The sequence below is a fragment of the Glycine max genome, chromosome 2, assembly GCF_000004515.6.
Source record: "Glycine max cultivar Williams 82 chromosome 2, Glycine_max_v4.0, whole genome shotgun sequence".
Classification (NCBI taxonomy): domain Eukaryota; kingdom Viridiplantae; phylum Streptophyta; class Magnoliopsida; order Fabales; family Fabaceae; genus Glycine; species Glycine max.
Genome location: NC_016089.4, coordinates 12,570,202 through 12,590,537, shown reverse-complemented (window position 1 = coordinate 12,590,537; position 20,336 = coordinate 12,570,202). Strand labels below are relative to the sequence as shown.

General features: G+C 35.2%; 1 protein-coding gene across 1 annotated transcript; it reads right to left on the bottom strand.

Annotated features, from left to right (window-relative positions):
- Nucleotides 1-536: 536 nt before the first annotated feature.
- LOC100781286 (inorganic pyrophosphatase TTM2) lies at nucleotides 537-19,810 on the bottom strand. The gene is made up of 13 exons (XM_006574929.3): nucleotides 19,670-19,810; nucleotides 19,485-19,589; nucleotides 17,715-18,068; nucleotides 16,479-16,593; nucleotides 15,667-15,862; nucleotides 15,466-15,579; nucleotides 15,171-15,344; nucleotides 12,253-12,447; nucleotides 11,543-11,665; nucleotides 11,354-11,475; nucleotides 10,707-10,830; nucleotides 10,307-10,579; nucleotides 537-1,206 (listed from the first exon to the last, which is right to left on the bottom strand). Exons 3-13 carry the CDS (start codon nucleotides 18,049-18,051, stop codon nucleotides 985-987), a joined length of 1,995 nt encoding a protein of 664 aa, XP_006574992.1. The 5' UTR covers nucleotides 18,052-18,068; nucleotides 19,485-19,589; nucleotides 19,670-19,810; the 3' UTR covers nucleotides 537-984.
- Nucleotides 19,811-20,336: the final 526 nt, after the last annotated feature.

The following is a 20,336-nucleotide window of genomic DNA, read 5'->3' as shown; positions in this document are numbered from 1 at the left end:
TACCGATAAGAAAAAATTCTAACAGAACAAGATATAAGGACAAACATGATTTTTTTTATAGCAATGTTGAATAATGAGTTGAACTTACAAATAAAAATTAAAATAAAGACATCATAAGTTTTTTATGTCTACAAAATAAGAGGCTTAAAAATATCCTTTAAAAATTTGTCTTGATTTGATTTTAGTGCTTTAAAGATTTTTTTTAAAGCACTAAAATCAAATAAAGACATTTTTAAAGGACATTTTTAAACCTTGTATTTCATAGACAATTTTAATCCCACCACACCTGAATTTTCCTAAACACTAGCGTTCTAATATACTGAACTAAGAAAAATACTGAATCCTAATTTACACAACATGCCATTCTGTTTTCATTATAAAAAAATAGAGTGAATGGAGTATACTGTAAAATTACTCCAAATAAATCATACGCAACTAAGTGTAAAAGAATGAATATAATATATATAATGCTAGCGAAGAGGCATTTGCACAAGAAAATGAAGGAACTCAAGAAAGCAACAGGGTAACAGGCACCATTCACTCGGTAACAGCATGATTTGTTTCATTTGTAACAATTTGCTTGTAACACCATGGTACATTGTCAGTATTTGCCGCATTTTCTACCTCAGTTATGTTGTCATAGTTGTGGCTAAATTGACCTCACTATTACCAACTTATTTAAAGATTAAAAATGTTGAAAGAAAGGTGTATGGAATACCACCTAATCAAGATTCTAAACCAAAGACTCTACTTTGTAGTGTTGAAAATGGCATAAAATTGTGATAACAAAGCAATAAGCCCACGAAGTGACAAAATTTCAAGTGGGCATCATCCTCTCACCGACCCTCAAATGATCCTAAAAAGACTGTCTCCTGAATCTATCTTCAACTGTTAATGCCTCAACACCTTTCTTACTAGAAGGGTTGTCACAGTGAAGAAAAATATCTTTGAACCTAAACCACTGACTATACCTAGAGGAATGAATCACTTTTTGTTCAACAAAACCTTCATCAAGAAGATCCCCAAACAACCAACTGCCGCCACCACCATAACACGAGCTCCCACGGAATCCGATGACATGTCAATGCTTTTCCTGCTGTTGGTTCTTGTTGGGTGAGACTTCTCCCCCAAGCTCCCCCTGAGAAGATTATTGAGATTGTCCAATTGATGCATGATCTGACGCTGACTGCGTCCAATGCTTGATATCTGATGACACACAGTAATCAAGTATATCAATAAGAGCTAATGCAACATTCATCAGAGTCATACATGCACACCTTGGTGATTCAGTTTGTTTATATGCATTTGCAGCATTGTATTGGCTTATGCTAAGAGCCCAGAACTTTTACACAATAAAAGCAAAGAACAAATTCTATTCAACAAAAAATAGAAAACTTTGGAACTTTAAAAGAAAAAAAATTGCACCCCAGTTAATTCAAAACCATTACTGGATAATTTCCAAAAACTTCTATTGGTTGCTACCGTTTTTCTCCATTTAATAATTTAGCCATAAACACAGGAGCTAGACCAAAAAAACTATACACCAAGAACGAAAAACTTATGATAGTTTACTTTCATAAGTCAAACCAATGGCTCTAGAGCTAGACCACTAACATCTTGTATCAATAAAAAGAACATCGGGTAGAATACCAGAATCTACACAATAGCAAGAAACAAGTGCAGAACTATTTTTTTGTAAATCATGACTTCCATTACCCACCACCCTGCAACTTTCAAGGGATCCCATATTTTAGTAATCATTTTTCCTTTTTTTTCACTCCCCCATCTTTAATCTATTATAAGTTCCTATCATTAGGATAAGGCAATAAGCACAGAACAACAAAATTATGAATTTAACTACACGAGAGAAACTGAACTTGTTTTTAGTAATAAAATATAAAAAGGAAAGAAGTAAAGAAAGACATAAAAGAGAAAGAGTAGAAAAGATGTGTAGTTTGGATAGAAAAAAATAGAAGTAAAAAAAGAATTCTTTTCTCTTCTTTGGAAGAGTAAAAAAGAGGAAAGAAATAAACAAATTATATGAAAAAATATATATATGTTAATTAAAAAAATCACTCCATTATATTTTTCTTGACATAGAAATATAAATTATTTAATGGCTTCTTTCCCTATTTCTTTTCTCAAACAGATAAGCATCAAAACACATCGACACCCCTCCCTCAAGCTAGTTGTCACGGTGGTTGAGCCAAGCCACTTGAGTACTCTAACAAGCATCCCACACTACTCAACTTGGGACTTAGGGATCCCATAATACCCAAGTCCCTACCATAGCACCGTATCTGAGAGTCAGTGTCTCAGCAAATGACACTCTACGATACTTGACTCGGTCTTTCAATTCAGCCTATTTGTATACTAATTAATAAGCACCCACTTGGGAAACTCTCCCTTAAAAGCTAGTTGTCAAGGGGGTTGACCCAAACCAATTAAGTACTCCACCAAGCATATCCCATATTACTTGATGTGGGACATAGACACCTCATAATACCCAAGCCCTTATCACAACAAACGAACAAAATTTGATACTTCTATCCTATCTACCTACACTTTATTGCCTTCCACTCCATTTCTACTCAGATGAACAAAGAGTCAATGTTCATAAGAATTATTCAATTAGTATCCGTTGGTAAGTCACATTAATATTTAATGGCAGTCACCTCTATCTCGCCTTAATTGCAGTATCAAAAGGGTGTGTTTAATCCCACATTGACTAGAGATAAGGCCTAGTAGTGCTTATAAAGCTTAGGCAACCATCACCTTACTGGTTGGTTTTGTGAGATTTAGTTAAACCTTAAGCTCAAATTCTAAGATAGTACCAAATCTATTCTAGATCAGTTATTAGGCCACCTACATTGTCACCCTCCAGGCACATAGCCATGATCATGAGGTGTGTTTGAAAATTGCCTTAATTGCGATCACCCTCATGGTCTTGTCCAGGCTTAATTGTGTCCTCTTTTAAGATGCTTTAATTGCAGCATTGAAGGGGCGGGTGTGTTCAGTCCCACACTGACTAAGATAAGGTTTAAATACTGCTTATAAAGCTTGGGCAATCTTCACTGACAAACCAATTTTGAGGTTGAGATAGCCCCAAAGTCCAAAATCTAAAAGATCTAAGAAATAGCACTCATCTATTCTTAGCTTAGAAAATAATACTCACATACTCTATATACTGCCACTCTGCATGAAGGAAGTATTGCATAAGAAACCAATTTCACACAAGGATTTCTATCCTGTCTCGCTTCCTTTGTATTTCTCTTTTTCTCTCCCTCTAAACTCAATATGATATCAACAAGTTGCAATCTTACACGACCTATCACGTCCAGTTCCACTACCATGGTAATAAAATATAGAATCCTTTACGTTTCCAAAATCCAACATTACATTTTTGCCTATTCATCTAAGTTTAGTGGATCCCGTATTACATTTGCCTATTTTTTAAAAGGGTTTATTTATAACAAGCTTAAAACTTGGTACAATTTATCTTGAGGGTTAGTGTTAGAATATCCACATGTATCGCATGTTAAATGCATCTAGTGTTCTGCATAGAGGATGTACTACATAAGAAACCAATTTCTATTGGGAATGATTTTGGGATGCACTATAACTATGATAAACCTCTACAGGTTTATTATAGAAGAAAGAAAGGGTCCAATATAGGATATGTTAAACAAGTGGCCTTAATAACTTAAGAGGGAGATGAATTAAGTTTAATAAATTTTTCCTAACAAATTTTAATTATCTCTTTAAAAGGAATATGCAGACTTAATAGAAAAGAAATAAAGAACAATTTAATTGATACTTCTTTAAAATATGCAAAGTAAAATTAAAATGCAATAAATTAAAGGAGTTTTGAGAAGAGATAATTACAAACTTAGTTTTATACTAGTTTGGCCACGCCCTATGTCTACGTCCAGTCCTCAAGTAACCCACTTGAGATTTTCACTAACTTGTAAATCCTTTTACAATTTCTGAATCACCTAGAGATACTCTTCCCTTGTGTTCAAAGAACTTTACTAATCAAGAGACCTATTATCTCTTGATTAACAATTGATTACTTTGAAGTACAGAAGAATGTTTCTCTCTCTTTTAGAGAAGAATGATACAAGTTGAAGAACTTATAAGAATCCTTGATAATTTTGCAAGTGTTTGACCAAAGGTTTTCTTGTGAGAGGATAGGACAATGAATGTTCTGAAAAAATTCTAAAGAATTTTTAGTACAAGTCACATATTTATAGGCCTTTGGTGACCTTTCAAAAAACTTGTGAAGAGTAGTGACTTTTCAGAGTTATTTTCAAAATTTCTTCACTGGTAATCGATTATAGATGTGTGATAATCGATTACACGGTTAATTTTGAGGAGTTATGACTCTTCAGTTTGAATTTCAAAAATTTTCTTGACTGGTAATCGATTACACAATTAAAATTTCAAATTCAAACTTTCTAAAAGTTGTTTTAAAACAGTTTTGCTTTTGGTAATCGATTACACATTTAAAATTCAAATTTCAAATCTTTTATGAAAGCTGTTTAAAACCATTCTTGCTTCTGGTAATTGATTACAGCCTCTGGTAATCGATTACCAGAGAGAAAATATATTTTTCCAAAACTGAAATATTTACTAAAAGTTTTGTAAGATATTTGAAAGTTTATCTTTTAAGGCCAAACCTTTACAACCTCTTTAAGAGATTCTTTTAACATGTAAAGGACTATTTGTAAATTGTTTCTCTTCATTTCTTGATCTTGACTTGAATCAATGTTTGAATAGCTTTCATCTTTTTGGCATCATCAAAAGCTTCATACAGCATATATGCATCTACAGGATATAAAGGGGCAAACACTTGTAATTGACTAACTGATTAGGAGTTTGTTATATTTGTAATTAATTTGTTAGTTAGCTTTTGATAGGAATTTGTTACAGTTTGTTAGGAAGTTTGTTTTCCTTTATATAGTCCTTTTGTTGTAGATGAGGCGATCTGTTTTGGAAAATCTTTGTAACTAGGAGTTCAAGTGAGAAAATAAGAATGCTCCTTTTGGGGGTAAACTTGTTTACCTTGATTCTATTGTGTTCTTGGTTCTTTGTTCTATTTAGAGGAAGTTTCAGTATTCTCTTCTGTGAGAGAGTTTTCTTTATCAGGATTCTAATCTCAGAAGGAGATTCCTAACAAATTGGTCTGACCTACCGGATACAACATCATCACAATGGAGAATCGGGTTGGAGCGTTGAAGAAGGTAGTTGATGTACATGGGGAGAAGTTGACAGAGATGAAGACAGATATAGATTTCATCAAAGATTTGTTGTTACAAATGAACAAGAAAACACCTTCAGTAGTGGGAGACCATTCTGTGAACAAGAATGAAAAGCCTTGGGAAGAAGAGGAAAAGAGTGGCGAAACTGAGAAGATAAGGATGTGCCCCTTCATTCTTGAGTCATGAAAGTAGAATTACCCACTTTTGAAGGTCACGATCCTTTGGGGTGGCTGGCTAGAGCTGAAAAATTCTTTGAGGTGCAGCAAGTTAAAACCTCGGAGAGGTTAAGGCTAGCATTCTTTAGTATGGAGGGAAATGTAGTACACTAGTTTTAGTATTGGCGTCTAAAATCCAAGAATCCATCTTGGAAAGAATTTGCAGATGCTTTGATAAGAAGGTTTGGAGGAAACGGGAGAGGAACAGTATATGAAAGATTGGCTTCTCTAAGACAAATCGGAGGAGTCGAGAAGTATGTTCAAGAATTTGAGCTTCTGGTTGCTCAAGCCAAACCTAGTGCGGAGGACCAAATATTGGGGTATTTCTTGGCTGGTCTGCGCCAAGATATTAGAAGTCTGGTTCGCCCACATGATCCTAGGGACCTCACACGAGCCATGGAAGTAGCATGTGACGTTGAAGAAGCAATGAAATAGATGCAGAGCTATTGGAACACACAGGGACGAGGGGCAAGTTCAGGTGTAGGTTTTAGGTACCAAGTTGGCGGTGGAGTTATACCTCGTGCAGGGGCATTTGGAGGTGCAAACAGTGCCTAAGCGTCCAACGGTAGGACTCGGAATTCACAAGGATCCATGTCTTCAGTGGCCAAACCCAAGTTTCTCTAGAACTAGGGGAACTCGAACCATTCCTTATGCTGAATATGTCAAGAGGAGAGATGAAGGAAGGTGTTATCATTACGGAAATACTTTTGGACCAGGTCACCGCTGTCCCAAAAAAACCATGAGGGTGTTAATCTTGGCCGAGCATGAATAGATAGATAGAGATTTCAAGAATGGAAGAGGAGAACGAACATGAGGAAAAGAGAGAGGAAGCTCCTAATGTGGAATGCCAATGGATGGATCTATCAATATGTTCAGCAGGAGGATTGACACAATCTCAAACTATGAAGTTAAAAGGTGAATTGCAGGGACAAGAAGTGTTGACTTTGATAGACGGCAGAGCAAGTCACAATTTTATATCCAGCAAATTGGGACTCAAGCTCGAATCAACCAAACCCTATTATGTAAGATTAGGGGACGGGAATAGAAAATCCACTCAAGGTTGCTGCCAAAACCTGAAGGTGCAGCTGGGGCCATATATGATATAAGGAAATTTCTTTTTGTTTAACTTAGGCAGAGTTGGCTTGATTCTTGGTGTGGCCTGGCTGGCCACTTTGGGGGAAATTAAAGCAAATTGGCAGACCCTAAGCATGTCCTTCATTCATCAAGTACAGAATATGATCATACAAGGAGATCCCAAAGTGTCCAAGGCAATGATTTCTTCCAAGGCACTTAAGAAACTTGACAAGGCAAAAGTAGACATAATGTCTATGCTCTAGGTTGTGGAGAAAAGTAATATAGAAGAGGAAGGGCTGATAGCAAACCAAACCAAACAATTACAAGGGGTATTAACTGAATTTGTAACAATTTTTCATGAACCAAAAGGGTTGCCACCACCTAGAGGGATAGATCACCGAATTCCAATTAAAGCCAGGACAGATCCAATTAATGTAAGGCCTTATCGTTATCCCCACTTGCAGAAAAATGAGATAGAAACCCAGGTAGCTGAGATGCTGGCTTCAGAAATCATTAGATCCAGCAACAGCCCATATTCCAGTCCAGTTATCTTGGTGAAGAAGAAGGATGGAAGTTGGAGATTTTGCGTGGACTATCAGACTCTAAACAAAGCTACAATACCAGACAAATTCCCCATTCCAGTGATAGAGGAACAGTTGGATGAACTAAGTGGAGCTGTGTATTTCTCCAAAATAGATTTAAGGGTTGGATATCACCAAATAAGAATGCACGAGGCAGACATTCCAAAAACAGCTTTTAGAACTCATCAAGGGCATTACGAATCTCTAGTAATGCCATTTGGATTAACAAATGCTCCAGCAACTTTCCAATGTGCTATGAATGCCACCCTTAAGCCTTTTCTTCGAAGGTATGTCTTGGTTTTCTTTGATGATATTTTGGTTTACAACAAAACAAAGGAGGGTCATTTAAAGCACTTGAGACAAGTGTTGGCCAGACTATCAGAACACTCTTTGTTTGCCAATCAGAAGAAGTGTACTTTTGGAAAAACTAAGATAGGATATCTTGGGCATATTATCTCTAAGGATGGGGTATCAATGGATCCCCAAAAGATAGAAGCTGGTTTGCGGTGGCCCTTACCCAAGACTCTTAAAGCTTTGAGAGGGTTTTTGGGACTTACCAGTTACTATAGAAGATTCATTTGCAACTATGGACAAATAGCTCGACCCCTAATTGATTTATTGAAGAAGGAAAATTTCAAGTGGACTAGTGAAAGTACTGAGGCCTTTACCCAATTGCAGCAGGTTGTCACCACAGCTGCTGTACTATCAATGCCAGATTTCTCAAAAAAATTCTCCATAGAATGTGATGCATCAGGAAAGGGAGTAGGGGCTGTGTTAACTCAAGAAAAAAGGCCGATTGCTTATTTCAGCAAGGCTTTGGCAGATTTAACACTCACTAAATCAATTTATGAAAAGGAATTAATGGCCCTAGTTCTAGCAATTCAACACTGGAGGCCTTATCTCTTAGGTCAGAAATTCACTGTGTTTACTAATCAGAAGAGTCTAAGGTACCTCTTGTAGCAAAGAATAACAACTCAAAACCAACAAAACTGGTTGGCAAAATTGTTAGGGTATGAGTTTGAAATTGTGTACAAGGTTGGAGTTTCAAATAGAGTTGTTGATGCGTTATCTAGGAGGGATGAAGATAAGGAACTGCAAGGAATATCAAGGCCCTTTTGGCCTGACATTCCAGAAATTGAAGAAGTTAAGAAGGATCCTGTCTTAGCCAAAATTTTAGAGGACTTAAAAGTAAACCCTAACTCACATCCTCAATATACCTTGGAGCATGACAGACTATACTATAAAGGCAGGTTAGTTTTATCACCAGATTCAACATGGATCCCTAAACTCCTCCAGGAATTCCATACTTCTAGTATAGGTGGGCATTCAGGTATCTACAGAACTTGTAGAAGGATGGCTCAATCTCTTTTTTGTATTGGCATGAAGGGGAAAATCACTAATTTTGTAGCAGCCTACCATGTGTGTCAAAGGAGTAAATATCAGGCTTCCTCCCCAACAGAGTTACTGCAACCTTTACCCATTCCTAAGGCCATATGGGAAGAAATCAGCATGAATTTCATTGTGGGACTTCCTAAATCAAAAGGCTTTGATGTTGTGCCCGTAGTAGTGGATAGGTTGAGTAAATATGGACATCATTTTGATCAAACACCCATATACTGCTAGGTCCATAGCTGAGATTTTTGTTAAAGAAATCATCAGATTACATGGGTGTGCCAATCTCCATTGTTAGTGTCAGGGATCCCACCTTCATGAGTAAGTTTTGGCAGAGGAACTTTTCAGATTACAGAGAACTACTTTGAACATGAGTACAGCCTACCACCCTGAGTCTGATGGACAAACAAAGGTCCTTAACAAAACCTTGGAGACTTATCTAAGGTGTTTTTGTTCCGAGCAGCCAAAATCCTGGGCAGGATTCATACCTTGGGCTGAATACTGGTACAATACCAACCCCCAAGGGGTTGCACGCTGCACACCATTTGAAGTGGTTTATGGGAGGCCACCACCTTCTTTGGCTAGGTTTGTTCCTAGAGAAACACTAGTGGAAGTTGTTGCACAAGATCTCATGGACAGAGATGAGACTTTGAAGCAGCTTAAATTCCATTTACAGAAAGCACAAAATCAGATGGCTCATTATGCAAATGTGCATAGGAAAATCTCTCAAATTCAGCCAAGAGATTGGGTTTATCTCAGAATCAAGCCTCAAACAAATTTCCATGCCTACCAAGATACATCTTAAACTAGCGGTCAAGTATTATGGACCTTATTTGGTATTAAAACAAATGGGAGTTGTAGCCTTCAAATTACAACTTCCAGAGCAGGCTCGGATACACCCAGTATTCCATGTATCCCAACTTCAGAAGGCAAAAGGGCACCATCCATTGAACCTGAACTTCCAACAAAATTGCAAGGCACAACCGGATTTACCAGCCTTTACCCATCAATCTCTCAGGACAAAAGTCCCCTAGGTGCTGGTCCATTGGCAAGGAAAGCTCCTGGAGTAAGCCACTTGGGAAGACACCTTCTCCATCAGAAATCAGTTTCCCGATTTCAACCTTGAGGACAAGGTTGTTTATGGTGAAGGGAGAATTGTTGAGAATGATTTTGGGATGCACTATAACTCTGATAAACCTCTGCAGGTTTATTATAGAACGAAGAAAGGGTCCAATATAGGATATAAAAGGGAAAACACTTGTAATTGACTAACTGATTAGGAGTTTGTTATATTTGTTATTAGTTTGTTAGTTAGCTTTTGATAGGAATCTGTTACAGTTTGTTATTAAGTCTGTTAGGAAGTTTGTTTTCCTTTATATTGTCCTTTTGTTATAGATGAGGGGATTTGTTTTGGAAAATCTTTGTAACTAGGAGTTCCAGTGAGAAAAGGAGAGTGCTCCTTTTGGGGGTAAACTTGTTTACCTTGGTTCTATTGTGTTATTGGTTCTTTGTTCAATTTAGAGGAAGTTTCAGTATTTTTCTCTTCTGTGAGATAGAGTTTTTTTTATTAGGATTTCAGTATTCTAATCTCAGAAGGAGATTCCTAACAATTTCACTTAAGGAACTCCATTCATGTCTCTATTTCTCTCTTCTAAATTCAGCAGTTATAATTGAAAGCATCTAACATTTCCATCTCAAAAATCACACCTCCCAAAGAATCAACTTCGGTCAAAACACTGGAGTATAAAATACTCTGAAAGTGACATATAAGACTCAAGAATACCTCATCCATCAAAGGAGACTCTTTAGCTAACTGCGACGACGAAGAGGAATTTGTCATTTTAGATCCAGTTAGGGAACCATTGCCCAAACTAGTGATGAAGTGAGAGGTGGGAGCAGATCCATTGCATGTCTCAGCTTGAAGTGACATGTTTTGTTGACTTGGAGAACTTTTCTTTATGGTTAACTTGGAATTCAGCTCTTCAATGCGATTTGTAAACTCATCCATTCTATCATTGAGGGCAGAAATTTGGTCCGAAAGCTGATTGATCGCTCCCTACAAAATATTAGGTAAATGAAGACAAAAAGTAGATGGTTATTGGGGAATGGACCAATATAAAAGTGATTATAAGAATTCGGTATCTTTACAGGAATTAACAACCACTACAAGTAACCCAATTTACCTGATTTACTGGCATTGCGGTGGAATCTAAATTTTTTTCACCAAACCTTCCATTGTTGGCACCATATCCAGTAACCTTAGCTAGATTTTTGTCCCTCTGATTGGTATACGACTGTGATATTCCACTGATGAACATAAACAATAGTAATATTATTAGGTAACTGAAAAGAAGTTTTCCAAGTATATAACATGTTTCCCATAGTAAACTACTCTTGCCCTGCTTAGAATTAGATGATCTCACACATTCTCTCTTCAGCAAAATCTACTAAATTTTCTCAACATCACAACGAATACCCGATTAGAATAGAATCGTTAAAACCTGGTCAAAAGATGTAACTAAACATAATTTACTAGATTATCTAAGACAGTACCACTACCAACATCATTCATGCTGGTCAAACAAGAAAATCGATTTTCTTAAAACATAGCACTGAATAGCTTCACTGTTTTACCAATGGGTGGTTCGTGGTTATGATATGTCACCAGCTATTTTCCAATAACATCAAATAAGCCTAGTCCCAATAGGTAGGGTTAGCTATGGATTAATCAACACTATTGAATATTATCAAAATTCATTTTTTTAGTAAAAGCATTTTGAGCAAGGTCTTTCAGTGGTTTCTCATTATGTATTTCGATGGAAATTTTCACCTCCTCAGATGTTTATTTCTCATGGCAACTCTGTCGGCAGAGGCTCTAGATAGTGCTTCTTTAGGGCTTGACACCAAATCCTCATCTAGGCTGAGCTTTGTCTTCAAATCATCTGGTAGGGCCTGTGGAACAGTTAGACAGAAAATGATGACACAGGAAAACATATTAGCTGATGGGAAGCAGTCATACCATAACCTCATTCACAAGCTTTTCAATTTGAATTTGCTCAATGTAGGTACGAGGAATGTAGGAACCTTCTAGACCCAGCTGTTCTCCTATATATTTTAGAACTAAACGATCTCTTCCTTGTACCTGTTTATCAATAGATTCCAAATTTCAAACAAATCAGTGAAACATGTGTTATCAATCAAAAAATCAAAAGAAATATAAAAAAAAAATGAAAGTACAAAATGTTTAACCTGTCACTGTCAAATGATAAACAAAACCTTTTACCAGAAGCAACCCAAGTCAACATGGAAATAAAAGGGTGGTCACATAATAATTTTAACAATTTTAACTTCAAATGTGTATTTTCTTTGGAAGATCTTTCCATAGAATGGTGAAACCACACACAAAAGAAACAAGTTATTTGAGATCTATTATTTCTTAAAGAAGTTATAATCTCTCAAGCTTTAGGTTAAAAGTTTAAAAATGAACAGCTTGTCATAAAACTTATTACCATTAAGTGCAATTGAAACTCAATCAAATATAAATATTTATTGACTCCCATAAATTCTAACAACCAAGCTATTTCAATGAGTGCAATCATGTAGATAAATAAAAGTGCACATCTAAACAAGAAATCTAAAAAACAGAGGAATTTCAAAAAATATATCCCGGTAAAGCATTTAATGGTAGTATTATAGAATTATAGTATTATAGACTAAATCTAGTATTACCTGAACATAATGTCTATTAAGTTGCTCAAGCCAATCTAGTTTCACACAAACCCTATCATCAGAAAAGACATGGCTGTTTCTCTTAAGGATAGTAGCTATTGTGTATCCCAAAGCCATTAGTCCACCAAGAAGGCGCACACTGACCTCAAAAGTAATTCTTGGTGATATGACAAATGGGTTATCTGTCACCCATTCCTGAAAAGTTATAAGACATCAATTAGTTAACACCGTGTAAAAATTCTCCACAAATCAAGTGTGGGGAATTGGTATATATATATAATATGCAAAACACAAAAGATATGAGATCTTAATAGCATATCAAGGCAACAAAATGAGTACTATTCTGGTCCAAAAAGAAATGAAAGAGGAAGTCACTAACCAACAAACTATGAGCCTTTCAAATTCTAAAGTGCAAAAATGAAAGTCTTACACTAAAATTCTACAGAAGTAATTCTACTACAAACTTGTAGCTTAATAAACCCAACATTGGAAAAACAGCAAAATTGAAAATGTTCAAGCATCAAAACAGAATTCCAAACTATGGTCATTCATCAATTGGCGTAGCAGTTCAGAGTGTTTAGGAGGGGCAATAAATGATGATGTGGCAATCTGTTCTGAACACAATAATCTAGTGCACCTTTTTCGAGTGTAATGCAAAGAATTTCAAAGCATAATTCTCTATATACGTGCACTCACTTTCTATAAAATTACTTCACCCTTTCTAGTGAAGATCAAATGTCAATCTCCTCCTCCGCTAAAGTAATAGTCTTTTCAGATGTAAATTAACTTTGTTTTCAACATTCTAACATCATATGCAAGTGAATAAAGATACGTTAGGGAAGAAAAATGACAAATTTTTGAAAGAGCTGATTTCAAACTTCAAAAAGATGTTTAGCTTCATATAGTTCCTTGTGTCATCAGCCCCAGAATTCTTATTTATACCACTCCGGTCAATGTAACCAGAAGTAACATTGAGGATGATATGAGAGCTCCTCACCTACTCTATACTCTTCCACACCCTTCTCTCCCTCCTCTCTATTCAGTGTTCTACTCCCTAACAGACTATAACCAATTCTGTTAGTTATTAACTGTCTAATTACTTTCCAACCCCCTTGAAATATCATCAATTTCAGTTGGGTAGTGTTCAATAGTCATTACTGGTTATTCTTTGGTGACGACCATGGTAGTTAACAGTAGTTGCCAATGCCAGTCAAATGTCAATGCTAACGGTAGCGTCAAATTTGGGATTTATACTGCAAGGTCAAGTCTATGCATCATATGATACAGTGTACCTTTTATATGGTAAACACAATCTTTTAACACCATACTTATGCAGTAAACATTTTCAATTTCAACTGAAAAACTGACATTTATCACACTTAGAAGATTCCTAAATCTCAAATAAATTACTAAATCCTATACAAAAATGCAAGATCTTTTCAATGACTTGAACTTCCACAACCAGCAAGGTTTATTTTAGCTACTTAAATCCTGCTGCACGGATCAAATTTCCATATCGTCTGTAAAACAAAACTCTCCTAGTTACTTGGAGCCAATTACATACAACTGTTCTAATATGCATCATTTTCTACTAACTATGTTTTATAAGCTTATCAAATATCCTTGTCAGGGTTTTTTATGTTAGTAATTATACAAATCACACAATTTGAAATTCATCGTGCAAGTCAAACAACTAAGTTCTCAAACAATACGAATCTGACAATGAATTGGAATATGGCCTTGTTATGCAATTTGATAACCATGTTATGCATCATTATCCATTAAATATCTTTTTCTTATAAACTTCCCTTTTAAATATCCTTACAGTTACAGACATCATTTTGAAAATCAAGTTATTCATGTTGTAGGAGATTTATTATTTTACCAATTTTATTAGGTTGGGCTTGTACTAGTTGTACTCAATGCTATCAATAGCGGATGTAAGCCTCAAAATATGACAAGTCTCAAAAGAATTGATTTTAGGTGCACATCATTGTCCAATAAGTGAAAAAGAATTGGTTTAATAAATAAAAAGCAAGAACAACATGATTCTAAAAAACAGAAAACTAAATTCTGAAATTCTAAAAACCAGAGAACTAAACTCTGAAATTTTGAAGAAAAAAAAACAGAGAAGACCTGAATGCTTGGGCACAGCTTCGGAGGTTCACAAGAGAGAAGACAAGTGAAACCCTAGGTTTTCACTTTCACGAGACTGACGAGAGAGAAAGAGTGAATATGCATGTTGAAATGGTGGTTCAATATGCTTCAAGTACAAACTAACCCATAAAAGGGTTTTTTAAAATGAAACCAAAAAAAAAAACAGAAGAGCAGGGGGTATCTCCGCCACGGCACTGTGGCATAGCGGGCACCATGGCAGATATGGCAGACAACACCATGCAATGGAAAATAACAGATGGTGAATGGTGGAAGGGTCCAAAAAACACCATGTTATAGAATTATGATGGCGCCATAATGATTATTTAATAACATTGGTTGTTCTACCCTTGTACTTGACCTAAATCAATTTTATAAATACATCTTATGGTTTGTGTCCAAACACGGCATAACTTATTCACACTGGGGAAACTCCACCACGGCACCTTGGCATATATGTTAAACAACATCATACAATGCAAAATAATTGATAGTGAATGGTCCAAAAACGCCCCGTTGTAGCGCTATGACGGTGCCATGGTTGTTCTACACTTGTACTTGACCTAAATCAATTGTATAAATAATGTTATGGTTTGTGTCTAAACACAGCATAACAATCTAAATCAAGTAATCAACTATTCAATGTCCTATTTATCTTTCTCCCATATTTTGATTCAACTACATTCTTATAAGTAAATCTGATATCACCTATTGAATGGACAATCAGGTCACACCAAAATATAAAATATATCAAGGAACCAAACCTCAAACATGAGACTGTATTTCCCATCTTTATTTCGCATCCGTAAATATGATTGGCAAGTTTCTGGATCTTCACCGGGTGGTAGAAGATATATGTCATAAGTTTGCTCTGTTGTTTCCTTAAAATCCTCAGCGAGAACAGCTTTAATTTTATCAACTTCTACATTCCTTCCTGACTAGAACAGTTATACAAAGGATTTTTCATTAAGATGTCACACATCAACATCAGAACCAACAGAACTATCCGTTTTTCCTCCTTTCATTTATACAAGTGGATTTAAAATAATGAGTTATTACCTTTAATATGTAAGTAGGACTCTGGAATCCAGTAAATGGATTGAATTTGTTGATGATTTTTATGTGTGCTGTCTGGAGATCTGGCTCGATAAATGCCTTGTACATTGGATACACCTGAAAATGTTTAAACTTAAGCACTTCTGGAAACACATATTTTCCAAATCTGTATAAAAAGACCAAAGGAATTATAAACGTATGAACCGTCTCTGATATTTGATGAATAATTTCTTCAGGTTCTTGACCAGCTCGTTGTATATCACGTATAACTCGTTTTACAAGGTCAAGGTGAACTCCTCCTGTAACAGAGACTCGAAGGTCCAGCAGAGGTCGCAACTTCTCACTCAAGGCATAGATGCCCTCTATAATCACAATTCGAGAACTCGGGACTTCTACTGTCCTGTAAGCAGGGTAAATTTTTAATATGAAATTGAGGGCATAGTAATAAAAAATGGACTTAATGGAGTACTCTGAATCAATTGCAACCAGCTTTGAATTACATTTAATCTTAAAGTTTAGATTTACATTGAAATTGCTGGAAATCAGAAACATCTAACAGAACTTGAAATCTTGAATGCCAATATGAAACAATGGTACAGGGCTACATCCCTACACCTTATTAGGGTTTCAATTAAAGAGTTTTGGAGAATTTGATAAGAAATTAATTTTTGAATTTTTCTATTATTCAATCAACTGACTAAGAAGTGCCATATAGGTAGTATTTATAGAGTTAGAACTAACCTAACTCCCTAATGACTGAGAGTGACAGAGGAAATACGCATCTACAACAGAAAAGTAATACAGAAGCTGGTACAGAATATTCTCATACACACCCATATCTACCGATTGCAAATTATTACCCAAATATAAGATATTTTCTCTTTTTTATCTTTTTAATGTTTACTTTCCTCAAAATAGTGTTCCCTGATCACTGTCCCAAGAGAACAATTTTTCAACTCCTCAAAATATACCAAATTGTGTAGTTACTCAAGAGTCAAGATGACTTAAAATTTAACCTGTATCCTGTACGTGAACTGGACTTGAAATCATATATCGGAACTTGAACTGGCTTTCCTTCCTTTAAATCGTGCAGATTCTGGAGTAATGTGTCATAGTCTGTTAAGCGTGGATCTGCACAAAGGAATAACAGAGTTCACAAGAGATTGGTCATTGGTGTCCTAACTTAAAACTGTTAGCCAGTGTTTAAATTTCATAATAAAACATGAATATAATACCCCATACAGTGTAATAGGCATACATACTATCACCTCCCCCAAATGATTGAATTTCAAATGAAGCCTAAAGAAATTTCAAGGTACACATACCTCACTGAGGCAGAAGACAGGAGGAAAGGTTTAAAACAAAAAATAATAATTTTCATACAAGGTACTGAGATGTCAAGGGGGTCTAGCTCAGTTGGTTTAGCAGGATGCGTGAGTTGTTGTAAACCCCTTGATACTGTCTTCAATTCCCACAGATTAAAAAAAATACAAGGTACTAAGATCAATAACTTGCATTATGTATGCCACATTAACAACACTTCATTTTCTTCCTATTAGGAACTAATGCAAGTATTCAGTCATTTATTTATTTAATTTAGTTATCCACCACTGAGTCTTTTATAAGAATATTTTCCTCTTCCATCCTTAACATTCTTAACACCCACTTAGCGTATGGATTTCTTTTATCCATAGCCTTACCATTCTAAAAGTGGATTTAACATCTCAGTTAAAAGTTCTAACTAATTCAGACCAGACAGTTGACAGTAAAAATACCAAGGTAAGTTCAGTAGAGTACTACAAGATTTACATTGTACCAGTATCATCAGACAGCTAAAAGTGGATTTACATATGGATTTCTTTCATCCATAGCCTTACCATTCTAAAAGTGGATTTAACATCTCAGTTCTAAGTTCTAACAAATTCAGACCAGACAGTTGATGGTAAAAATACCTAGGTAAGTTCAGTAGAGTACTACATGATTCACATTGTACCAGTATCATCATACAGCTAAGTCAAGGGTTAAGAAGTATATACCAAGATATATAAATAAACAAGTATTCATTATTCAGAAGCCAACATTTCATATTTTATTCCCAAATTAACACTTGGAAAGCACAGGAGAGATAAACTATGCCATTCCTACCCTCAGGAGAATTATGTTTAATCATGCTATGCAGCCTGCAGCCTGATAATGCACCATAGTAAGAATGATAAAAGCATCACATAAGAAAAGGCCAGATGATGATTTACCATCAAAATTCCCATCAACAATTCGACTAGCATCATTGTAATTATCCATTGAAATGACTGCAATGCTGGGCATGAAGTTGAGTATCTTTTCAGTAAATACAGTCTTCCCCGCCCCTGAAGGACCTGCCACCCCAACCAATATTATTCCTTCATTCTTTTGGGATAACAATTGGCATGCACGAATCACTATGAAAAAACCCTTCTCAAATGCTAGTTGGTCTTGGATTGGAGCAATCTCATAGCGATCAAAGCCTTTCCTTTTAACCAAGTGAACTTGATCTTTCAAAAGACCAAGACGTCTGTGATGGGAATCAGCATCAGCAGAATCTTTTGCCATTGAACAACTCTTGATTTCTTTTTAAGAGGAAAAAAAGGAAATCATTGTTAGATAATACATAAATAAATAAATGAAAATACATTCATGTTAGACCCATAGATATATCCTCGTATCACTACACAAACATACAATGTTGGATAATAGTTTGTTAATCAAACAATTAATTTTTCAGACATAAATCCAGAAAATAGCCTTAGTATTCTTACTATCTTTTTTCAGTGGATATGTAATTTTGTACACAACTGTAGTTCTCATCCAACTCATCCTACTGGAAAAAGATTGAAGTTATCTAAGTAATGACTAATTATAAACTGTACACCGGTGCCAAAAGGCTCCTCGCTATGCAAAGGTACGGGAGAGAGTCATTGTACTTGTATGTAGTTTTACCCTTGAATATGCAAAGAAGTTGTTTCCGGATTCAAACCCAAGACCAAACGGTCACCGAGGCACAACTTTACCGCTACGCCAGGGAACACCCTCTAATGACTAATTATAGAAATTATAATTTTGTTTCATCGTCTGCAGCCCACAAACTAGTTGCACTCTACTCTCTAGGCAGAACATCAACATTGGAAGAAATTGCAAACGTAAAAGCTTCAAATTAAAAGCACTAACAAGTTGTGTTGTGAAAGATCCCCAATACACAATCATTAAAGCCCTTGCAGGATAAGTCACATTATAGCTAAACAATAAATCTCAATTGTGCTGTAAACCACAGAGGATTTGGCTCCTCTAAACAAGGGAGTGGAGGATGCACAATTGAAAGAAAAGTGCAATTACAACTGTTGAACGAATGGCTGAGATAGTAGTAAAACATATGCACATATGCAATAACTTCACACACTATTTAAAGTACAACTCCCACTTTAAAGAATCCAAACTCAACCAGAAAATATATGTTATGTTAAATGAAAGATCCTACAGGCCCAAAGAGTGAAATTTATATATCATGTTTAAAAATTGCCACAGAAACAGTAGGACTCTATTGAACACAGGCAGGCCAAAAAAGAAAAAAGAAAAACTCTATTGAACGCAGGGATTTTCTCCATTAGATTATCAGAATTCCAACGTCACACACAACAACCACTTCTGTATCCAACCTAAAAATAAATAAAATTGTTCCTCAAAAAATAAAAAATAGAATATAAAACCCTGAACTAACAACTTTATAAAAAACGTGAAAAGGATCACCCAGATAACAAAATTAATAGAAGGAGATAAGAAGAAGAAAAAAAGCCAGAGCCCACAAACAGAAACCAACAGAGGTTGTTTGAAAACAAAGCAAAACCCAGAAAAGGCCTTCAAAAACTGAGTTCTTGCAAGCACTCTGGATCCAAAATTTTCAAGCTTTGGCACAAAAACAAGAATACCCAGAAGAGAATGCGCATCAAAATTGATCCAATGTGCACACTTGTGATGATCAGAGCACTCACCGAGGCTCCCTAAACGAGAAGTTACAGTGAGTTCAGCAACAACAAGAAGAACAACAACAACCACAACCACAATCCAGAAGAGAACCCATCGTTTCAAGGTCGGTTCTGCAATATGCACATATATATCAAATATATCAATATTAATTAATTAATTAATATTAATATTATTTCTTTCTGGATGTTACCCTTCTCCCCGAAATCAATGGAATGTGATTTTTCTCCATTCCGGGATATTTGGGGATGGGGGATTAATTTGATATGTAGAGAATCTGCAAACGGTCCAAGAGAGAACAAAAATCATATAGAGAGAGAGAAAGAAGTTCTTCGTAAGAAAGAATAGTGAAAAATAGAAAAATAAAATAATAAATGAATACTATATTAAAGAAAATAGCTATTTTAGGTAAAAGAAAAAAAAGAATAGCATATAATCTTAACTGTAAAACAATTTTATATTATTACACGAATCACTTAATATGACAAACATATAAAATGTTCTTATAATATTTTTTCATCATAATAATATATAATAACTAATTATTATTATATTTATTATTATATAATTTAATATTTATGTTTAATATATATTTTTATTAAATTTGTTTATAATCATCTATAATTTTTGTATTTAATTATGGAAAATAAGAGTTTCATTTGATAATTTAATAATAATACCCAAAGATTAATTTAAAATAATAAATAATTATATAATATTTATAGTTTCATCTTTATAATAAACTTATTTTGAAGTATAAAAATATTAAGTGACCCACTAATTAAACTTATGATCTATTGATCTATATTTTAATCAAGTCAATGATCGAATCAGTTTTTATAATTTTAGTATAAAGTAAG

What these genes read in the sequence shown, in the direction of transcription:
- LOC100781286 (XM_006574929.3), bottom strand. Translation starts at nt 18,051, where the DNA reads ATGGCAAAAGATTCTGCTGATGCTGATTCCCATCACAGACGTCTTGGT. An exon ending in AGCTTGTGAATGAGGTTATG is followed by an intron (nt 11,476 to 11,542) that starts GTATGACTGCTT and finishes ACTGTTCCACAG; the next exon opens with GCCCTACCAGATGATTTGAA. An exon ending in AGAAATAAACATCTGAGGAG is followed by an intron (nt 10,831 to 11,353) that starts GTGAAAATTTCC and finishes TATGTTCATCAG; the next exon opens with TGGAATATCACAGTCGTATA.